The following is a 22,745-nucleotide window of genomic DNA, read 5'->3' as shown; positions in this document are numbered from 1 at the left end:
GCAGGGAGACAGAACAATAAATGACTCTGAGCTAACTTCATCCTCCTTATAGTGGATTCTGTTTCAAAGCTAAGACTACTGAAGTTTTTATGTTTTGGGTTTCCAGTTCACCACCAAGCCACACTTGAAGTAGTCAAAATCATCAAGTCATGCTCATTAATCCAGTTAGGAGAATTCCATACACCAAGGGTTACAACTATCTTCAGCGTGGGCTGTAGCATACCTGCTTTCTGAATGTGTCAAACTGCAAACCCTCGACTGCCCTGTCTTCCTTGGATGACTTATAGAGTGGTTCGGCACAATTCAAGTAAAAACTATTAACTGACAAGTCCAAATTGCACCTTCCTTATTCGTGCTAGGCCAGTCCAGACAAGTGGGATGTACCCAAGTTCTACCCAGACTGGGTGGGAGGAAGCCACAATATACCTAAGGCATTGAACCTCCAAACCTGCATCTCCATGCTGAGGCATAGAGAAGGGATGGCAGGAAAGGGAGGAGAAGTGTAAGGGGACAGGGAAAAGCGCAAGGATTAGGGAATTCAATGTGCTCAGAACCACACACCCCCCCTGATAGAACCAGAGAAGCCAGTTGTTCCTTGTGACCTCAGGCAAGTCACTTCCTCAGATAACATAGTAGATGACGGCAGATAAAAACCCGAAAGGTCCATCCAGTCTGCCCAACCTGATTCAATTTAAATTTTTTAAATAACATATATATATATATACTCAATACTTTGCAGATCTATGTGGTTAACAAACTAAGGGCTCCTTTTACAAAGGTGCGCTAGCGGTTTTAGTGCACTAACCACTGCTGCCTCCTTTTAAGCAGGCGGTAATTTTTTGGGTAGCGTGCACTAATCAGTGCGTGCGCTAAAAACGCTAGCGCACCTTTATAAAAGGAGCCTTAAGAAGGGCTGAACATCAACAGCGAGCTATAGATTAATCTTCACAAAACTTTGCATGTAAATAATTTAAAAAAACTTTTTATAAGTCTAATAAATGCTGGCATTGTAATCTGGAAGTAGGGACATTGGATCATTTACTTTTTTTACTGTCCCTGTATTAAATTATTTTGGGATTCAATTTGGACGCAGGTTAACCGTTTACTTGAAAATCATGTTACTTTGTCTTATGATACTATTCTGTTTGGCATGGCTATGAGGGAAAAAAATCAAATTTCATCTTATAATAACAAACTTCTATTAATAATGACCGGGGTGGCAATTCAGCACATTATGGCTAATTGGAAAAATTATACAAATCTTAATTATTCTTTTTGGTGGAATTCACTTTGTCACATTTTTAAAATGGAAAGAGCAATTGCTGTACAGAAAGGTAATTATAACAACTTTATAAAGATCTGGGGCCATTAGAGAATTATTGTAATGAATGAACATCGTTTTCCTTTCTGATGGATACATGTATTTTATTGGGGGAGGGGGGAAATTGGATGATTAATATTTTTACTTAATGATTGGATTTCTGTATGTATTATGAAAATTTTCATTGAAGAATTGTTGGGGGGGAAAGGGTTATAATTTCTACTTTAATGGATTATATGTATAAGAATGTCAAGTGCTGTATATTTGATTAGTAATGTTTTAATATTAATCACTTGTTTGTCAGTTTTAAAATGAATAAAGAATTAAAAAAAAAACTTTTTATAAGACAAGTTGGGTTTTGGGTTTTTTTAATGATTTCCTAAAATTCATATAAGATGTGGAAATGGAAAATAACTGGCAAAGATCAAAATCCCAGATAGCTGCTTGATTTGATATCAATTGATTGTGATATCTTTTACATTGACAAGCCCTGGGAATTCAAATAATGTTGATTGAAATAGGTAAGAAACATCTAGAATTTGGAAATTTAAAGTGTTCCATTAAATAACCAGGAGCCAAACTATGTAAAATTTTATAGCACAGACATTCTAGCTTAAAAAAATACTCTGGCTTCAACTGGGAGCCAGTGCCGTTTTCATTTTTTTTTTTGGGGGGGGAGGGTTGTATTAAAATATTTATTAAAGTTTTGTAATAGAAAATTCAAACTACTGATTTTTTTTTTTTCAATCTGAAAATCAAACGAACTGTAGTATTTTGAATCAGATAAAGGCGATCAAGATTCTTACGGCAACCACTTAGAACAAGTGACTGAACTAATGATATAACAGAATTATCATTAAAATAGGGTCTAATTACCCAAAGCTTCCAAAATGTTAAAAAAAAAAAAAATAATTTTTGAACTATGAGGAAAGACTAAAACGGTTAGGGCTCTTCAGTTTGCAAAAGAGACGGCTGAGTTCAACATGTTTATTGGCACGTTTGTGAGATCAGTGGGTTTATTTGTATTGAGGGAGGTTCTTGTAGCTTGTATTTTTGATCCAAAGTAGTGAGTGAGGGCGTCTGTGGTGGGGGACGAGTGGTGGATAGGGCTTGTTAGAAGGGAGACATCTGTCAGATTGGTGACTAGTCTAAATAATTCCTTTGAATCAAGACCATGTTACTTTATTTGGGAAGAGGAGTGTTTTTTGTGTTTCTCTTTCAGTTGGAAAGTCTGTCATGTTCCCTTCTCTGAAAACACACCTGTTCCTAAAGTATCTAGACAACTAATCCTCTCTTCTCTCTCCCCTCTATAGCGATTAACTTGTTCTATTGATCACTCTCTCCTCAAAAATGGATTTCCTGTCCTATTAACCCTCTTTCTTCCTCCCCTCTGAAAGTCAATCAATTTGTACCTTTGCTTAATCTTTGTAAACCGCATAGAACTTCACGGTATTGCGGTATATAAGCTGTTATTATTATTATTCTCTTTCTGCTAATATACATATATTGAATATCTTAATCTTTTCTTTGGAAAGTTTGTGGTGGGTATTTTATCCTTTTTGGTAGAGTTTCTTCAAACTGCTTGCATTTTCTGAGGTCCCTACAGAAGTTACAGCCTCCAGGATAGAACACAGTATTAAAACTAAGTTTCTCAATTTTGTCTGTGACATGTTTGATTTCTCCAGGAATAATATTGTTTAATTACTTTAAAAGTGTGCTTTTTGTGACTAACTCAGATGCAGTTGTTTCTGTTATTTGCCTAAGAAATCTCATTTGAGAAACAAGACTGAGGAAGTATTTGATGTGATAGAAGGTCAAAGGAACTTAGATCTTTACTTGCTTTCTGGAAAATTCTTTTGATGTGATTTCTTATGCCAATGAGAGAGATCAGATTTTTGTTTTGAAAACTTTCTTTAGAAAAAAAAGTTTTATGTTTTGGTCTGGCCACTCAGCTTAGACCAATAGTTCCCAAGCCTGTTCTGGGGAACCCCAGCCAGTCAAGTTTTCAGGATATGCACAATAAATATTCATGAGAGAGATTTGCATGTAGTGGAGAAGGTGCATGCAGATCTCTCTCATGAATATTCATTGTGCATATCCTGAATCCCTCAGGACAGGTTTGGGAATCCTCATGTTAGAAGTACTGTAGAGGGTGAGAACCCGAATTATGGAGAAATGCATACAATATTCTAATTGAGGTCTCACCAGAAGTATCAATGCCTCCTTTTTCTTACTGGCCATTCCTCCCTTTTTCTTACTGGCCATTCCTCTTCCTATGCACCCAAACGTCCTTCTAGCTTTTGCCGTCACCGTTTCAACATGTTTGGTCACCTTAAGATCGTCACATACTATTGTACCCAAGTCCCACTTCTCTTTCGTGCTCAAAAGTTCTTCACCCCCTAAACTGTACTGTTCCCTCAGGTTTTTGAAGCCTAAATGCTTGATCTTGCATTTCGTAGCATTAAAGCTTAGCTGCTAAATTCTGGAGTATTCTTCAAGATTCACTAGGTCCTTCTGAAGGTTAGCTATCATAGTTCTTGCATTGTGCCAAAGAAAGCTTTCTTTTGAAGTTCATAAGATGCAACTTGTATAAGCAACCTAGTCAGGTGTGCTTGAAAATTTATTTTAATCAAGCCTGTAACACTCAAAATGATGGTAAATATTTCAGTATTTCTTCTGTTACATTCTTTTGGTTTCCGACTGCGTTTCTTGGTATTTGAAATCTCTCTCACCACACAAATAATCACTTGGCACGAACTCTTATGATGTTGGTGCAGTTTTTGTGATAGTATCTTTCTACCATGAGGCAAGCCTTTTTCAGTTGAAAAGAAACTCTGGAATGAGAGGGCAAAGGATGAAGTTAATAATAATAATAACTTTATTCTTCTATACCGCAACAGTTGAATGACTTCTAGGCGGTTCACATCGAAGAAGGCTGGACAATCAGCGAATTACAGAATGCAAGAATTGAGGGTACAACTTATTACATAAGAAATAGATAAAAGGAAAATATGAAGCTTAAGTATGTAGTATAGATCTCATGTATGCAACCCAAGGAATAAAGCTGGACAATCTGTGAATTTTAGAATAGAGCTGGACAATAAGGCAAATTACAGAATGCAAGTAGTGAGGGTACAACTTATTAACAAGGAATAGTTAAAAGGAAAATATGAATCTTAAGTATGTAATTTAGATCTCATGTATGCAACCCAAGGAATAGTGCTTGACAATCAGCGAATTGCAATATGCAGAAAGTGAGGGAACAACATATTACACAGAAATTGACAGAGGGAAAATATAACTTTGTAAGTAGTGAGGCTTCTGTTTAGGAGATGAATTTGTCAAACAGTACGGTTTTAATTGCTCTCCAGAAGGCGCCGTAGGTCAGCCTGGCTCCATTGATGTAATTACTCCGCCAGGCCTTGGTTAGGGTTAGGTGTTAGCATAATCTAAGGGAATACTTTTTTACAGAAGGGGTGGTTGATGCATGAAATAGTCTTCCAGTAGAGGTGATGGAGATGTGGACTGTCTAAATTCAAGATGGCATATATGACAGGCACGTGGAATCTCTTAGGGAGAGGAAGAGATAGTGGATGCAACAGATGGGCCATTTGGCCTTTAGCTGCCTTCATGTTTCAAGTTTATTTTAAAAAAAAATTTATATCGCTTAATCAAATTTCTAGGCGGTGTACAGAACTAAAAAGTATCTTAAAAACAAGTTAAAGTTAAATTACTAAACAGAACTAGGATAGGTTAGTAAACACATACCAAAACATATATACTAACTACACATAATTAGGAAAGAAGGGCGAGAACTACAATCTTTGAGAAAAACCATATAACCATAAAACTCTATGACCTCACACGCAAGTATTAAGAGCCTTAGCCAATAGGGAGAGGAGGAGCTAGTGGATGCTGCAGATGGGCCATTTGGCCTTTATCTGCCATCGTGTTTCTATAACCTGGTCTAACCCCTGTGGAGTACCTCAAGGGTCACCTCTGTCGCCCATACTCTTCAACCTATTCATCTCCTCCCTTGGTACTATTCTAAATAACCTAGAAGTAACTTCATTCAGCTACGCAGATGACATAACCATACTCCTCCCCTTCGACTCACAAGATTCCACTCCAATAGACAACTTGAAAAGAACACTAGATGCAGTGGAAAACTGGATGCTAGACCACAAACTGAAGCTCAACCCGGACAAAACAAAATTTCTATTGCTTGAAAAGGACAAAACCCCATCTAAACTCCTCGAAGTTACACTAGACAGATGCTGCACCTTGCAGGTCCAAATCAATAAAACAACACAAAAAGCATTCTTTACCATGCGCAACCTACGAAAAATAAGAAAGTTTTTCGACAAAGATAAATACAGACTCATAGTCCAAGCCCTAGTCCTGAGTCTAGTGGACTAATATCCTCTACCTACCATGCCCCACATATTTAATACAACAATTACAGACTGTACAGAACACAGCCCTCAGACTGATCTACTCACTTGGAAAATTTGATCACATCACCAATGCCTTCCTAGACTCACACTGGCTACCTATACAAGCCCGCATACAATTCAAATTATACTGCCTACTATACAAAGCAGTAAACGGAACCGCACCCACCCACCTAAATATCCGCCTAAATCGGAACCTCTCATCCAGGCAAAGAAGAACCCAATCTCCATTCACCTTCCCCCCTCTCAAGGGAACTCAGCGCAAAAAGATGTACGACCACCTACTAGCAACACAGGCAGCAAAATTGGACCCCTACATCTCCAACCTGCTCATAGCAACAACTGACTACAAAACGTTCTGTAAAGAAATCAAAACCCTGCTATTCAAAAAATTTATCCAGCTAGCTTAACCCCCCTCTCCTCCCCTCTTGCAATCTCCCCCCTCCCACCCTCTACCTGTATAATCCTCCAAAGACTCAACAATGTGACAGTTTCTACTCTTTAACATCCTCGTATTCTTCCAGCATCATCCGACACTTTTCCTATTCTCTCCATCTATCTGGTACCCTCTTCTCAAAACTTTATTATGAACCAGCTCCTTAATTGTACAATGTAACCAGCTCTTTAATTGTAACTTTTTCCTGGAAATGTCCAGTTCTCTTAATTGTAACTTTTGTTCCTGGAAATGTCCAGCTATCTTCTGATGTAATCCGCTTAGAACTGCAAGGTACAAGTGGAATAGAAGTCAGTAATGTAATGTAATGTAACCATAAAGCTCTATCACCTCACAATGCAGGTGTAAAGAGCCTTAGCCTATAGGTAGAGGAGATGCAAATGTTAAGAGCCTTAGCCAATAGGGAGAGGAGGAGATAGTGGATGCTGTGGATGGCCATTTGGCCTTTATCTGCCGTCATGTTTCTATAACCATAAAGCTCTATGACCTCACAATGCAGGTGTTAAAAGCCTTAGCCAATAGGGAGATAGAGGATGCTGCAGATGGGCCAATTGGCCTTTATCTGCCTTCTTATTTCTATGTTTACCATGTCCAATTTTTTCTTTGTAGGGAAAGCAGCGATGCATCCTATCAATTACTGAGAGATTCTTTGGATCTGTACCTCGCTATGTATCCTGACAATGTGCAACATCTCATGCTTCAAGCACGACTCTATTTCCACCTTGGAATCTGGCCAGAAAAGGTATAATGTGTGTCAGAGAAGCCTCGGAAATCAGTATGAAGTAATTGTGCAGAGTGAAAGAAGAAATGTGCTACTCAAGATTTTCACTTGACCTAGACTATTTTAGGATTATTGCCTTTAGGTGGCAGAAGTAAAATTTATTTGTTAGAAAGTAATTTAAATATTTTATTATTTTTCTTATTGACTCTTACTATCTGGTGATTAAGTATCGGTGAAAGTTATCATATAGCTGCTAGATAAGAGAAATTAGTATAGTACTGAGGAGTTGGTTAAATAAAAGCTATTACAGTTCTCTGACAACAAAAGATAAGAATAGCCTTAGTGGGTCAGACCAATGGTCCATCAAGCCCAGTAGCCCATTCTCACGGTGGCCAATCCAGGTCCCTAATACCTGGCCAAAACCCAAACGGTAGCAACATTCCATGCTACTGATCCAGAGCAAGTAGAGGCTTCCCCCATGTCTTTCTCAATAACAGACTATGGACTTTTCCTCCAGAAAATTGTCCAAACCTTTCTTAAATCCAGCTACGCTATCCGCTCTTACCACAACCTCTGGCAATGTGTTGCAGAACTTAACTATTCTCTGATTAAAAAAAACATTTCCTCCTATTGGTTTTAAAAGTATTTTCCTGTAACTTCATTGACTGTCCCCTAGTCTTTGTAATTTTTGAATCGATCCAGAAAATCGATCCGCTTGTACCCATTCTACTCCACTCAGGATTTTGTAGACTTCAATCATATCTCCCCTCAGCCGTCTCTTTTTCAAGCTGAAGAGCCCTAACCATTTTAGTCTTTCCTCATACAAGAGGAGTTCCATCCCCTTTACCATCTTGGTCGCTCTTCTTTGAACCGTTTCTAGTGCCACTATATCTTTCTTGAGATAAGAAGACCAGAATTGAACGCAATATTCCAAATGAGGTCGCACCGTGGAGCGATACAGGGGCATTATAATATTCTTAGTTTTGTTAACCATCCCTTTTTTTAATCATTCCCAGCATCCTATTTGCTTTTTTGGCTGCCACCGCACATTGGGCGGAACAGTTCATCGCATTGTCTACAATGACACTCAGATCCTTATCTTGGGCGCTAATCCCCAAGGTGGACCCTAGCATCCGGTAACTGATTCAGGTTATTCTTCGCAATGTGCATCACTTTGCATTTGTCCACATTAAATTTCATCTGCCATTTGGATACCCAGTCTTCCAGTTTCCTAAGGTCCGCCTGTAATTTTTCACAATCCGCATGCGTTTTAATAACTTTGAACAGTTTAGTGTCATCTGCAAATTTAATCACCTCACTTGTTCCAATTTCCAGATTATTTATAAATAAGTTAAATAGCACCAGTCCCAGTACAGACCCTTGCGGCACTCCACTGTTTACTCTCCTCCATAGAGAAAAATGACCATTTAACCCTACCCTCTGTTTGCTATCCGATAACCAATTCCTAGAACATAAGAACATAAGCATCGCCTCTGCCGAGTCAGACCATAGGTCCATCGTCCCCAGCAGTCCGCACCCCCCCAGCAGTCCGCGGCCCCCCAGGTCCATGACCTGTAGTGTTCTTTCACTTAAGACATTTTATCCTTTATAGTACCCCTCTAGCTATACCCCTCAATCCCCTTTTCCTTTAGGAACATGTCCAACCCCTTTTTGAAACCCAAAATCGTACTCTGCTCTACCACCTCCCCCGGAAGCACATTCCAGGTATCCACCACCCGCTGGCTGAAGAAGAACTTCCTAGCATTTGTTCTGAATCTGTCTCCTTTCAATTTTTTTGAGTGCCCTCTTGTTTTTGTTTCCCCCGACAGTCTGAAAAATCTGTCCCTCTCTACCTTCTCTTTACCCTTTATGATCTTGTAAGTTTCTATCATGTCCCCTCTAAGTCTCCGTTTTTCCAGAGAAAAGAGCCCCAGTTTCTCCAGCCTCTCAGCAAATGAGAGGCCTTCCATGCCCCTTATCATTTTTGTTGCTCTTCTCTGGACCCTCTCGAGTGTCGCTATATCCTTCTTAAGGTACGGCGACCAGTATTGAACGCATTATTCCAGATGCGGGCGTACCATCGCCCGATATAGCGGCAGGATAACTTCTTTGGTTCTGGTAGTGATTCCTTTTTTAATAATTCCCAACATTCTGTTCGCCTTCTTGGAGGCCGTTGCGCATTGTGCTCCCGACTTCATTGATTGGTCCACTAAAACCCCCAAGTCCCTTTCTAGGTTGCTCTTCCCCAATACCCTCCCCCCATCGTGTAGCTGAACATCGGGTTTCCTTTCCCTATGTGCAAGACTTTGCATTTCTCTACATTGAAACACATTTGCCATTTATTTGCCCACTCAGTTTGTTCAAGTCCCTTTGTAGTTCTTCACATTCTTCAACAGTTCTAACTCTACTGGAGAGTTTTGTGTCGTCCGCAAATTTTATGACTTCGCACTTCGTCCCCACTTCCAGGTCATTAATGAATATATTGAACAGCAGTGGTCCCAGCACTGACCCCTGCGGGACACCGCTCGTGACTGCTTCCCAGTCAGAGTAGTGTCCTTTTACTCCTACCCTCTGCTTCCTGTCCGCCAAACAATTACCAATTCCTAATCCACAACTGAACTTTGCCACCTATCCCATGACACTTTAATTTTTCAGGAGCCTCTCATGAGGAACTTTATCAAAAGCTTTCTGAAAATCTAGATACACTATATCAAATTTATCCACATGTTTATTCACACCTTCAAAGAAATCAAGTAAATTTGTGAGACCAAGATTTCCCTCGGCTGAACCCACCCATGCTGACTCCGTCTCATTAAATCATGCTTGTCTACATGTTGCACAATTTTAATTTTTATTATTGTTTCTACCATTTTGCCCGCACTGATGTGAGGCTTACCAGTCTGTATCTACTGGTTAGTGCAACAGGTTGAGAACCAAAGAAAGCAAGAGTTCAAATCCCACTTCTGACACTTCATTTGACCTTGGTTAAGTTACTTCACCTTCCTTTACTTTCGTGCAAACTCAGGAATCGATTTCCTAAGTGCACTACAAGCATTATTAGTAAATAGGTCTTACCTGCAGTCAATAAGAGATGTTTATGCAGTTGCATCTATTAGTAAATCCAGCCCTCAGCTTGTAAGAACAATTGGGGGTGGGGGGCTAGATGCACAAAACACGGTCATTAAGATTGTGTGAGTCGCTGTTGGCTGATTTTATTTTTTTTTTTTTTGGTCGACTCTGGAACAGCAACTGATGTTCCAACAAGTTTCCATGCAAATGATTTGCATGGAGGCTCACCGGAATCCCATCTGATCAGTTGCTGTGATAGCGACTGAGAGATCGACTGACATATGCACAGAGCCGGTTTGGGGAAGCCCAAATAGCTGAGTGGCAGAGGAAGCCCTAAAGCAGCCTCCTGTCACTCAGCTCTTGGGGTTTTTTTCTTTAATGGCACAAATGATGTGCGTGTTACATACACACAATGTCGGTGGATGCCCACTGCAACTGGCCCCTGCCCTCCCGAACCACCTAATGCCCCCCAAACCGACCCTCCCCAACTGAAGATCGGCAGGAAGCATGCCCACTCTCTCCTGCTGCAGCAACTTCCTCCTGCCAAATGTAACACACACCTCTTCCTGGGAGGGGCCTTGGCATCTGAGCCAATCGGGGCCTTAGGCCCCTCCCCATGCATCCCAGGATGGAACAGGAAAGGGAATGCCTGCCATTTTGCAATGATGGAGCAATAGGGACTGGGCATCCCTACTGCTGTCATCAAATTACAAGGTACGGGGAGGTTTGAAGGGGGAGGGGGGCATCTGGTGGCAGGAGGGAAAGAATATGGTCCTGGTATGAGGTCATCCAGTGGCAGGAGGAAATGGACATGCCTTCTGCCAATTTTGGCTGGCACGGGGGGTTTTCACTGGCAGGGGGGAGTGTGCATTCCTCTTGTCTCTCTAGTTGCATCGCTGTCGCGGGTTGGCTGTCATCTTCAGGGGGTTCAGGGATCCGTGAATGTTATTGGGGTGGGGAGGTGGCACAGCTCGTGTTTTTTCTTTTTTTTAATGGGGCAGATATTGTGCATGTATAACACACGGCATCTGTGCCCATTAAAAAAAAAAAAAAGATATGGTATCTTATATTAATTTCAGGGCTGAACTATGGGTAGGACAGGTAAGTGACTGGTCTTGATCAGTTGCTTTTTTTCGGATCACTAAAGGCAACCACTTTTTTTGTGTGTCAGGAAGCCATGTTAGAGCATCAATCGCTCTGCTCTGCTAGTTTACATGGCATTTCTATATTAATGACCTTATTTTCATGGCACAGAGAATGAACAATCGTGCACAAAACCACGTGATGAGCCGTTTCGTGCATCAGGTCAGCAAATCTGATCATCACTAAACCAATCAAAAACAGTTTAGCGACGATCGTTAGTGCATCTGGGCCAATGAGACAAAGAAATAGCTACTCTCCCTGTAAGGTTTCAGCATTTGAGTTCTGCTGACCTGTCATCTTTCCTTTTCTATTCATAATTCTATTTCCTTTTTGCTAGCTATTGTGGTTAATTTACGTAAACTGCCTAGAATAGTTCTTTGAAGGCAATGTTTCAAATATAAATAGACTTAAAATGTAACTTAAGCTCTGGATTGGAAAGGCGAGTAATCCAATCCAGATTCATCCATAAGTCATATTCCTAGAGAGAGGGGAAGTTACAAAAGTTTACATTTATGGACATATCTGATTTCCTCTTCCTCTCCAAGGTTTTAGACATCCTGCAACATATCCAAGCCTTAGACCCATCGCAGCACGGAGCCGTGGGGTATTTAGTTCAGCACACGCTGGAGCATATTGAGCGTAAGAAGCAAGATACAGGACCGGAAGTCAAAGAGCGCTCTGATGAGAAACATCAAGATGTCCAATTTTCTGTAGGACTCATCATGAAACACAAGAGGTGTGTGGGAAATACATTTGCTGTCTCTGCTTTCCTATTTATTTATTTATTTAAAACATTTGTAGCCCACATAATAAAACTAGATAGATCAAAACAAAACATCTGCAAATAAATAAACTAAATAATAGCAAAGCTAAAAAATATCTTAATCTGAAAATGGCAGTAGTAAAAATGGAATTTTCGAACTTTTTCGAAAAGCCCAAAAGTCAGTGATCAAATGAATACAGTCTGGGACTGAGTTACACAACGATGGTCCCCCTTCTTGAAACATGCGTGCACGATTTGCAATTTTGGTCACAAAGTCCAACATTAATATCTTGAATTATATTCTCCAAGTGACCGGCAACCAGTGAACATAAGAATAGCCTTAGTGGGTCAGACCAATGGTCCATCAAGCCCAGTAGCCCATTCTCACGGTGGCCAATCCAGGTCCCTAGTACCTGGCCAAAACCCAAACGGTAGCAACATTCCATGCTACTGATCCAGGGCAAATAGAGGCTTCTCCCATGTCTTTCTCAATAACAGACTATGGACTTTTCCTCCAGAAAATTGTCCAAACCTTTCTTAAATCCAGCTACGCTATCCGCTCTAACCACAACCTCTGGCAATGCGTTCCAGAGCTTAACTATTCTCTGAGTGAAAAATATTTCCTCCTATTGGTTTTAAAAGTGTTTCCCTGTAACTTTGGGTATCCCCTAGTCTTTGTAATTTTTGATGGCGTGAAAAATCGATCCACTTGTACCCGTTCTACTCCACTCAGGATTGTAGACTTCAACATATCTCCCCTCAACCATCTTTTTTCCAAACTGAAGAGCCCTAACCTTTTTAGTCTTTCCTCATACGAGTGGAGTTCCATCCCCTTTATCATCTTAGTCACTCTTTTCTAGTGCCGCTAAATCTTTCTTGAGATAAGTAGACCAGAACCAATACTCCAGGTGAGGCTGCACTATGGAGCAATACGGAGGCATTATGACATTCTTAGTCTTGTTAATCATCCCTTTTTTAATAATTCCTAGTATCTTGTTTGCTTTTCTGGCCGCTGCCACACATTGAGAAGAAGGTTTCATTGTATTGTCTACAGTGATACCCAGATCTTTTGTGGGGGCGCTAACCTCCAAGGAGGACCCTAGCATCTGGTAACTTTGATTCAGGTTATTCTTCCCAATGTGCATCACTTTACATTTGTCCACATTAAATTTCATATGCCATTTGGATGCCCAGTCTTCCAATTTCCTAAGGTCTGCCTGCAATTTTTCACAATCTTCATGCATTTTAACAACTTTGAACAGTTTAGTGTCATCTGCAAATGTAATCACCTCACTTCTTGTTCCAATTTCCAGAGCATTTATAAATAAGTTAAATAGCACCAGTCCCAGTACCGACCCCTGCGGCACTCCACTGTTTACTCACGCTCCAGGAGTAATTGTAAAAAAATAAGTGTTTACTCAATTTATAGATAAATATTTGATCCCTCTCTAAGAATAATAGACACCAAAAGACGTGATATTTTTTCAATGGTCGCTCCACAGATGTGGAATATACTCCCCACCTTAATAAGAGAAGAAGATAATCTAAACCGTTTTAAAGGCCTGCTTAAGAGTCATTATTTTAAGGATGCTTTCAGACTCTAAGGCCCTCCGGGATTTCCCCTTTTCCAAAGAAGCAACTTTCAGTGCCCCACTCCTCCCCCTTGTTGTTTTTTCCTTACTTGTTTCTATCTTTTTTTTTAAGTGGATTTCTTCCCTTTTGTTTCGGTAAGTGATGTAATAGTTACGCCTTTTGAACTTTTCAGGTGTTTTTTTTCTTTTAAAGTACTGTCGGCGTATTTTATTTTTGCTTATTTTTGTCTCCACTGTATTTCTTAATTTGTATCTCGCTTAGAAATTGGATAAGCGGTCTTATCAAATTTTAATAAAAATTTGAATTTAATATTACGTTTTGTTTAAAGATTAAAAACATGCAACAACAGGAGAATTTGGGAGGTGGGGCAACTTTCGCATCACAGTAAATGAGGCTGAGGGAAATTTTTTCTTTTTTAAGTATAGATGTACTGCAGTTCTAAAATACAAAATCCATACACTTTTGAAGGATGGCCCGGACAGTACCTAAACATTATCGGACAGTGTGAAATAAAGAATCATCTAATGCTTTGTGTTTTTGTCATTTAATAGGGGAGAAGTGAAGGGCTGGAGGGCTAGTTTTGGAATTGATTTGACAAGCACTATTTTGCTTTTTGGAGAGCACTACTTCCAATGGTTGAATGGAGTAAAAATACCCCATTTGCAGTTCTTTGATTTCAGTTCTACCTTTATTTAAGGTATGGTTACAGTTGTGTAATCTATGGATGGGACCCTACATGCATGATGGGACTGGAGTGGATTCGAAACGTGGGTGTCCACAGCCTGCCTCATGGCCCCAGTCAGCCGTTTTACAATGTTCTGGTAGAGGATGGATCCTGTCGATATGCAGCTCAAGGTCAGTGAATCAATATATGCTCTCTTTTTTTGGTTTTGGTACTGGCCTTTCTAACAGGACGCTCCTTTTAACATGTACTGAACAGACCCAATGTCCATTCTATAATTGGCTTACACTCTTGATCCCTTGGGGGAGAATGTTTGGACTTAATTAAGAGTTAACTGTTAAAAGACATCAGTATGGGCCCATTACATGCAAACGAGGGACTGTGGGTTCGGGCAGTAACTCATAGATGACCAGCACCAGACCATAAATCTAAATAAGAACTGCCCCATACATCATTTAGTCCAGTTTAGTGCAATTAGTTTAATCAAGATACTATATAAGTCATAAGCAAACATTCGCACCAGGGAAAAATAAAAATAAAAGATTAACAAACTCCCAAAATTGTCAATATGTGTCAAAATTGTAAAAGTGCAAAGTGCTCACATAAAAATTCATACTAAAATGGTTCAATAGAAAGTGCAATGCTAAACTGAATCGCATTGAAATTTCATAATATCACTCAACAGTTTTCTTTTTTATAATTCTTTATTCATTTTCATATTTAAATGAAGTGTACAAAATATTGAGTTACATCTAATGAATACACAATATCACTTTTATATCTATTACATAGTATTCTGAACAAATTTTTTTATCCCCTCTCCCACCTCCCACCCTTCAAGTACTTTCCAATCACCTTATACATATTGTATACCATATTATAACATGTTATGTAAAATTATTTTCACTACCCCCCTCCATGTGTGCCATAAAGAAGACAAGAAAAAGAAGAAGATAAATCCTATTCTTTAGCACTCTCCAGACCAGTAGAGGTTAACTTTACGAATGGGTATATATCTAATCATGACCAGCAGGTGGAGACTGAAAACAAAACTTTGGGACAGTATATCCTAGCCCCTCCTCTCTATTTCCCTCAGTCTTCTTTCAGTCTCCAGCAGGTGTTGAGTGATCTGTACCCATCTCCCTTGGTAGGGCTGTTGGAATTTGTTTAGGGGGTTTATTGTCCCTGTTTTTAGCCGGACGGAGCTTGGACGGACTCTGTTTGGGGGTTCGTCCGACCTCGGGGGTGTCAAACCCGGCGGGTCACGAGCGGGGTCCCTCCCCCCACTTCCTCCACCTCCCCACATTTTTTTAGAGGAGCCTCAGCAGTAAGCCTTGCCCCCTAAATCAAGCAAGGCATATTGCTTCGAGAGCCTGTGGAGTCTGTTCTGTAAAAAAAAAAAAAAAAAAATCCTGAGGTAGTGCTGGTCTGGAGGGTTGTATCCCTTTAAGAAAACTGTATTTTACTGTATTTTTTCAACTAACCGGCACTTTTTTGCAGCTAGGTCGCGTATGGAGCAATGAGCACTTCTAAAGGGAAAAAGTGCTCATTGTGCTCCAGACGCGAGGCACTCGCGGCCGGCCTGTGCAAGCGGTGTTCAGGCCGGTGCGGTGGAGGAGCTCCGTCGGCAGCGGCTGCAGGCGCCCAGAGCTCCCCGCCGATGGTGCCTCGCGAGTCGGCAGGGAACGGTGGGGAAGCCCGGTCTTCTCCGTCCGCCCACGGAGGGATTCCCCAAACCGCCGACGGTCGGGTTTTAGAGGATTCCCTCTCAGCTGATTTTTTGACAGCTGATGCCGGCTTGCCTGCTTTAGCGGCTGAGACTATTCAGGTTTCTCAGCCGCTTCAGGCTATGGAGGGAGCTTTTTTGGCGGGAAAACCGCCATCTTCTCTGTCTGGCCCCTCCATTTTGTCTTCCACCTCAGGTGACCTTCCCCCTGTTTTGACTATGCAGGGGCAAGGTTCTGCTGGGTCCCCTGCTGTGGCAGGGAGTCCCTTGGGACCCTCGGGGGGTTTTTCTCCTGAATTTTTCTTTTCTTTATGCAGAGCCTATTTTCAGGCGGCTGGGGGTCCCGGTTGCGCCCAGGGGGTTTCGGGGGGTGGGTTTTCCTCCGCGCTCCCTGCGGCTTTGCCTCTTTCGTCTGGCGTGACGTCCCCTTCGCCGCCTCCCTTGTCCAAGCGTCCGCGGGTGTCGTGGGATGAGAATTTGTGGTCGGAGGAACGGGTCGGTCTGGAGGAGGACCTGGCCCCTTCTGAGGAGTTCCAGGACTCTCTGGAGGGGACGGAAGCTGGCGGCGGGTTGTCGGATTTCCCGTTCTCCAGTGACGAGGCGTCCGTGGTGCGCCTTTTTCAGAAAGATGAGCTGCCTGACCTTATTCAACAGGTTTCTTCGGTTTTGCGTTTTGAGGACGCGCCGCCGGAGACTCCGCGTGTGGGGGACCCCCTGTTACGGGGGATCCGTTCCGTTTCCCGCTCTTTTCCTATGCATCAGGATATTCGGGATATTATTCTGGAGCAGTGGAAAACGCCGGAGACGCCGTTTCGGCTGGCGCGCAGCATGGCTCGCCTGTATCCCATTCCTGAAGGGGATCGGGCTACGTTAGCTTCGCCAGTCGTGGATGCGGTGGTCTCGGCAATTTCCAAGCGGCATACCGTGCCTGTTGAGGGCGGTTCTGCCTTGCGGGACCCTGAGGAGCGCAAATTGGAGAGCATCCTTAAGCAAAATTTTCAGGTCTCTGCCTTTGGGGTCCAGGCGGCTATTTGTGGGGGACTGGTCGCTCGCGCCGTGTTTCGGTGGGCGGAGCGGGTCTTGGATCGAGAGTCTGACGACTGGTCTCTGGTGGATCAGGAGGTTGCGAAGATTGAGATGGCGGCCTCATTCCTCTCAGATGCTCTATATGACTTGGTGCGGATATCGGCTAAGTCTATGGCTTTTGGCGTGGCCGCAAGGCGTGTGTTGTGGCTGCGCGCTTGGGCGGCGGATGCTGCGTCCAAAGCTAAGCTTACTAAATTTCCCTTTCGGGGGTCGTTTTTGTTTGGAGAGGACTTGGATAAGTTGATTCAGACTGTCGGACTCGAAAGTTCCCCGTCTGCCGGAGGACCGTGCCCGCCCGGCGTCTCGGGGGGGTGCGGCCCGGGGGCGTTTGCGGGATTTTCGCAAGTATCGCCCTGGGCGTGGGGCTGCTCCTTTCCAGTCTCCGGGATTTTCCCGGGGTCGGTTCTTCCAGCGCATGCAGCCCTTTCGGGGGGCCCGTCGGGGGGCAGGGAATCCCTCCGCCGGTTCCCCCGCTTCCCGTCCTGCACAATGACGCCTTGCCAGCGCCCCCTTTGGTTCCGGTGGGGGCTCGGCTGCGCGAATTTTTCCCCAAATGGGCCGAGATCACGTCCGATCAGTGGGTCCTGGAGGTGGTGCGGGACGGTTATGCCCTGGAGTTCGCCCGCTCTCTGCCGGATTTTTTCCTCGCTTCTCCGTGTCAGACTCCGGGGAAGACGCAGGCTTTTCGCCAGACCCTTCAGCGCTTGCTAGATCTCAGGGCAGTTGTTCCGGTGCCCCCGCCGGAGTGGGGCACGGGCAGGTACTCCATTTACTTTGTGGTGCCCAAAAAGGAGGGGACCTTTCGGCCCATCCTCGATTTAAAAGGGGTCAACAGGGCTCTCAAGATTCCCTCTTTCCGTATGGAAACTCTGCGGTTGGTCATTCTGGCGGTTCAGCCGGGGGAGTTTCTCACTTCTCTCGATCTGACGGAGGCCTACTTGCATGTTCCCATTCGGGCCTCTCATCAGCGTTTCCTGCGCTTTGCGATCTTGGGTCGGCACTTTCAGTTCTGTGCGCTTCCCTTTGGGCTGGCCACGGCTCCTCGGACGTTCACCAAGGTGATGGTGGTCGTCGCGGCAGCCTTGCGGTCGGAGGGCATCCTGGTACACCCCTACCTGGACGACTGGTTAATTCGGGCAAAGTCGTTGCAGGAAAGCTCCCGGGTTACTGCTCGGGTGGTGGAGTTTCTCCGGTCGCTGGGCTGGGTGGTCAACCTTTCCAAGAGTCGGTTGGTCCCGGCTCAGCGTCTGGAGTACCTAGGGGTGCTGTTCGACACCTCCTTGGGGAAGGTCTTCCTCCCAGAGGGCCGGGTGAGCAAATTGCAATCTCAGATTCGCCTGCTTTTGGCGTCCCGGTGTCCTCGGGCGCGAGATTTCCTCCAGGTCTTGGGGTCGATGGCGGCGTCCCTGGACGTGGTGAGGTGGGCGCGGGCCCACATGCGTCCTCTCCAGTATGCTCTGCTCCGGAGGTGGTCTCCCCAGAGGCACGGGATGGATGTTCCGGTTCCCCTGCGAGGCTTGGCGCGCTGCAGTCTGCGTTGGTGGCTCCAGACCCCTCACTTAGTTCAGGGGGTGGGTCTGGATCTCCCGCAGTGGACGGTGCTCCTGACGGATGCGAGTCTCCTGGGTTGGGGGGCTCAGTGTTTGGGTCACTCAGCTCAGGGCACCTGGTCCGCGGAGGAGGCCGCCTGGTCGATCAACGTGTTGGAGACCAGAGCGGTCCGTCTGGCGCTGTTGGCTTTCCACTCCCTGTTGCTGGGCAAGTCGGTCAGAGTGCTGTCGGACAATGCCACGGCGGTGGCTTATGTCAATCGTCAGGGGGGCACCAAGAGCACTCAGGTGGCGCAGGAGGCGGCTCTGCTCATGGTTTGGGCGGAATCCCATCTGCTGGACCTCTCGGCCTCTCATATAGCCGGAGTAGAAAATGTTCAGGCAGACTTCCTCAGTCGTCACTTCCTAGATCCAGGAGAGTGGTGTCTCGGCGCCGAGGCGTTTCAGTTGATAGTGCAGGCTTGGGGGCAGCCCCTGATGGACCTGATGGCCACGGGTGGCAACGCCAAAGTGCCCCGCTTCTTCAGTCGTCGCAGGGACGGTCTGGCCGAGGGTCTGGATGCTCTGGTCCAGCAGTGGCCAACGGAGGGGCTGTTGTATGTGTTCCCTCCTTGGCCGCTGGTGGGCAGAGTGCTTCTTCGCATTGTTCACCATCCGGGTTTGGTGGTGCTGGTGGCGCCGGATTGACCTCGCCGTCCGTGGTATGCGGATCTGGTGAGGCACCTGGTAGCGGATCCTCTTCCTCTGCCTCTCTCGGACGACCTTCTGATGCAGGGTCCCATTCCCATGTTCGACCCGTCTCCCTTCTGTCTTACGGCGTGGCTCTTGAAAGGGGTCGCCTTAGCAAGAAGGGATATTCAGACAAGGTGATCTCTACACTGTTGGGGTCCCGGAGGCTTTCTACCTCTCGGGCTTATGTGCGGGTTTGGCGTCTCTTTGAGGAATGGTGTCGGGCGCGGGGAGTGACCTCTTTTCGCGCTTCTCTGCCTAACATTCTGGAGTTCTTGCAGGATGGCCTGGATAGAGGCCTGGCTTGGTCTTCTCTCCGGGTTCATCTTGCGGCCCTGTCGGCTTTTCGAGGGTTGGTGTCAGGTCAGCGTTTATCGGCTCTTCCTGATGTGATTCGGTTTTTGCGGGCGGCCAAGTTGCTTAGGCCTCCCCTACGGCCCTCGGTTCCCTCTTGGGATCTTAATCTGGTTCTCTCTGTTTTGGTGCGTCCGCCTTTCGAGCCCTTGGACGACTGTTCTTTAAAGGACCTTACTTTGAAGGCGGTCTTTTTGGTGGCCATTACTTCTGCTAGGCGTGTTTCTGAGCTGCAGGCGTTCTCTTGTAGGGCTCCCTTCTTGGAGTTTTCTAGGGAGCGGGTCGTCTTGCGGCCTGTTCCTTCCTTTCTGCCGAAGGTTGTTTCTCCTTTTCATGTCAATCAATCGGTGGTTCTCCCGGTCTTGGGTGGTCGGGAGGGCTCTTCTGAGCAACGGCAGCTGCGCAAGTTGGATGTCGGTCGGGTCCTTCGCTCTTATGTGCAGCGGACCCAGGAATTCCGGAAGTCCGATCATCTCTTTGTCCTCCTGGCGGGTCCTCGTCGGGGAGCTGGCGCTTCTAAGGCTACTATTGCGCGCTGGATCAAGGAGACAATTGCTTCCGCTTATCTTCTGAAACAGCAGCCTGTTCCGGAGTTTCTCAAGGCTCATTCCACTCGGGGTCAGGCGGCTTCTTGGGCTGAGTCGTCGCTCGTGCCTCCAGTGGATATTTGTAAGGCTGCGGTTTGGTCTTCCTTGCATTCCTTTGTTCGTCATTATCGGGTTGATGTGCAGGCGCGTCGGGACGCGGTGTTCGGTGAGCGTGTACTGGTATCGGCCCTTCGGGGGTCCCGCCCGTGAGAGGGACTGCTTTGGTACGTCCCATTCGTAAAGTTAACCTCTACTGGTCTGGAGAGTGCTAAAGAAGGAGAAATTAGGTTCTTACCTGCTAATTTACTTTCTTTTAGCTTCTCCAGACCAGTAGAGGTCCCCACCCTGTCTGTTGTTGTTGTTGTTGGGGCTGTTGCGCGGGCAGTTTTTGGTTTTTGCTGCGGGTTCTAGTATTTTTCTAGGGCCGGGGAGAATTGAAGAACAGCGGCTGTGGCTCGGCTGGCTTAGCTGGCGAGCTGTGGGGACATTCTTCCTTCGGGAATTTCTCCTCTGCATTTTCCAACAGCATTTTGGGTATGTTATTTGTTACTCCTTTCGGAGTATTGTTTTTTCTCTCTGTTGTTTTCCAGTTCTTGGTTCTGCTTGGCTATTCGGCAGACTGAGGGAAATAGAGAGGAGGGGCTAGGATATACTGTCCCAAAGTTTTGTTTTCAGTCTCCACCTGCTGGTCATGATTAGATATATACCCATTCGTAAAGTTAACCTCTACTGGTCTGGAGAAGCTAAAAGAAAGTAAATTAGCAGGTAAGAACCTAATTTCTCCTTATTCATTCAGTACAATACTTTGTCAATGGCCCCCATATTTTTATAAATTTAGGATATGTCCCTCTTTGTATTGCTATTACTCTTTCCATTTTGAATATATGACAAATTGTATTCCACCAAAATGTATAATTAAGGTTACTATGATTCTTCCAGTTATTGGTTATATGCTGAATGGCAACCCCTGTCATGACTAGTAAAAGCTTGTTATTTTCTGGTGAAATTTGACTTTTTTTTCTCATCATCATTCCAAATAACACTATCATATGATATTGCTACATGATTTTCCATCAATTTATTAATTTGTGGCCAAATTGCATTCCAAAAACTTTTAATGTAGGGACAATGATATAGTAAATGATCCAACGTCCCAGGTTCCAGATTACAGTGCCAGCATTTATTGGACTTAGAACTATCTAATTTTTGTAAACGTGTAGGGGTCCAAAAAGCTCTATGTAATAAAAAGAACCAAGTTTGTCTCATAGATGCTGACACTGTACATCTCATTCTCCAAGACCAAATTAGTGGCCATTGAGATGCAGTAATTTGATGCTTAATCTCAATGCTCCAAATGTCTCTTAGACCATTTTTTGGTTTTTTATTCAAATATCCAGATATTAATTTATACCACAATGCGGCTTGATGCCCTAGGAAGTCTGCTTGGAAGCATAAGAACTCTAAACTATATTGATTATTCAATGTTTTCCATTCAGGGAACCCAACCTGAATGGCCTGCTTCAATTGCAACCATTTAAAACTTTGTTTTTTACTAAGACCAAATCTATGTTGCAATTGTGAAAATTCCAGCAGTTTACCTTCCGAAATAACATCATTCAGAGATCTAATGCCTGCAATAATCCATTCCTTCCAAAGGATTTGAGCTCCGCCAATTTTAATCTTGGAGTTTATCCATAAAGACTGATTAGTTGACTTGTTTATTGGGACAGGTGTTAATTTACTAATAAACCTCAACGTTTTCCAAGTATCCATTAATATCTTATTTTCTCTGTATCTTCTAGGCATGTTGATACTTGGAAGATGAACTAAATTTAGGGGAAACATAAGGCGCCATTCCAAATATAACCAATCTGGTGCATTATCTATCAGTTCTGGGAGGATCCAATACATACCCTGACGTAAAATATAGGCTTGATGGTACCTATAAAAATTTTGAAAATTTACCCCTCCCTCCTTAATTGATTTTTGCAAAGATACCAAAGCTATTCTATGCGTTTTACCAAGCCAAAGAAATTTCATTAAAATGCTATTAAGCTTTTTATAAAAGGACCCCTGAAAATAAATAGGTATCATACTCATTTGGTAGCAAACTACAGGCAAGATCATCATTTTAATAGTTTGAACTCTCCCCCACCAAGAAAGATGTAACGGATTCCATTGCTCACATAACTCTGTAACTCTTTTCAATACAAATTTTTCATTTTCTTTTACTGTATCTTCAATTGTATTTTTAACTTGAATGCCAAGATATTTAAATCCTTCTTCTTTCCATATGAACGGAAAAGCGTCAAATAATCCTTTTACACAATGAACATTTAAAGGTATAAGTTCAGACTTACTCCAATTAATTTTATAACCTGAAAATTTGCCAAACATATCAATTAATTCCAATAGACAAGATAAGGTAGACTCTGGATTCCTCAAATAAAGTAAAATATCATCCGCATAAGCCGGAATTTTATATTCCATATCAGAATATGGAATACCCTGTA

At 43.8% G+C, this 22,745-nt stretch overlaps 1 protein-coding gene across 4 annotated transcripts in view; it reads left to right on the top strand.

Moving 5' to 3' along the window:
• The window catches only part of FBXO21 (F-box protein 21), a 124,440-nt gene that overhangs the window by 58,311 nt on the left and 43,384 nt on the right, over positions 1-22,745 (top strand). For all 4 annotated transcript variants that reach the window (XR_004540314.1, XM_033954386.1, XM_033954384.1 and 1 more), the window contains 3 exons: positions 6,839-6,971; positions 11,708-11,898; positions 14,216-14,373. Coding sequence is in view for 3 of the 4 variants with exons in the window: in XM_033954386.1 (XP_033810277.1) it covers positions 6,839-6,971; positions 11,708-11,898; positions 14,216-14,373 (482 nt within the window). In the remaining variant the exon portion in view is untranslated. The remainder of the gene's footprint in view (positions 1-6,838; positions 6,972-11,707; positions 11,899-14,215; positions 14,374-22,745) is intronic.

This window comes from Geotrypetes seraphini, chromosome 8, assembly GCF_902459505.1.
Source record: "Geotrypetes seraphini chromosome 8, aGeoSer1.1, whole genome shotgun sequence".
Lineage (NCBI taxonomy): Eukaryota > Metazoa > Chordata > Amphibia > Gymnophiona > Dermophiidae > Geotrypetes > Geotrypetes seraphini.
This window is presented reverse-complemented; position numbering and strand designations above follow the sequence as displayed.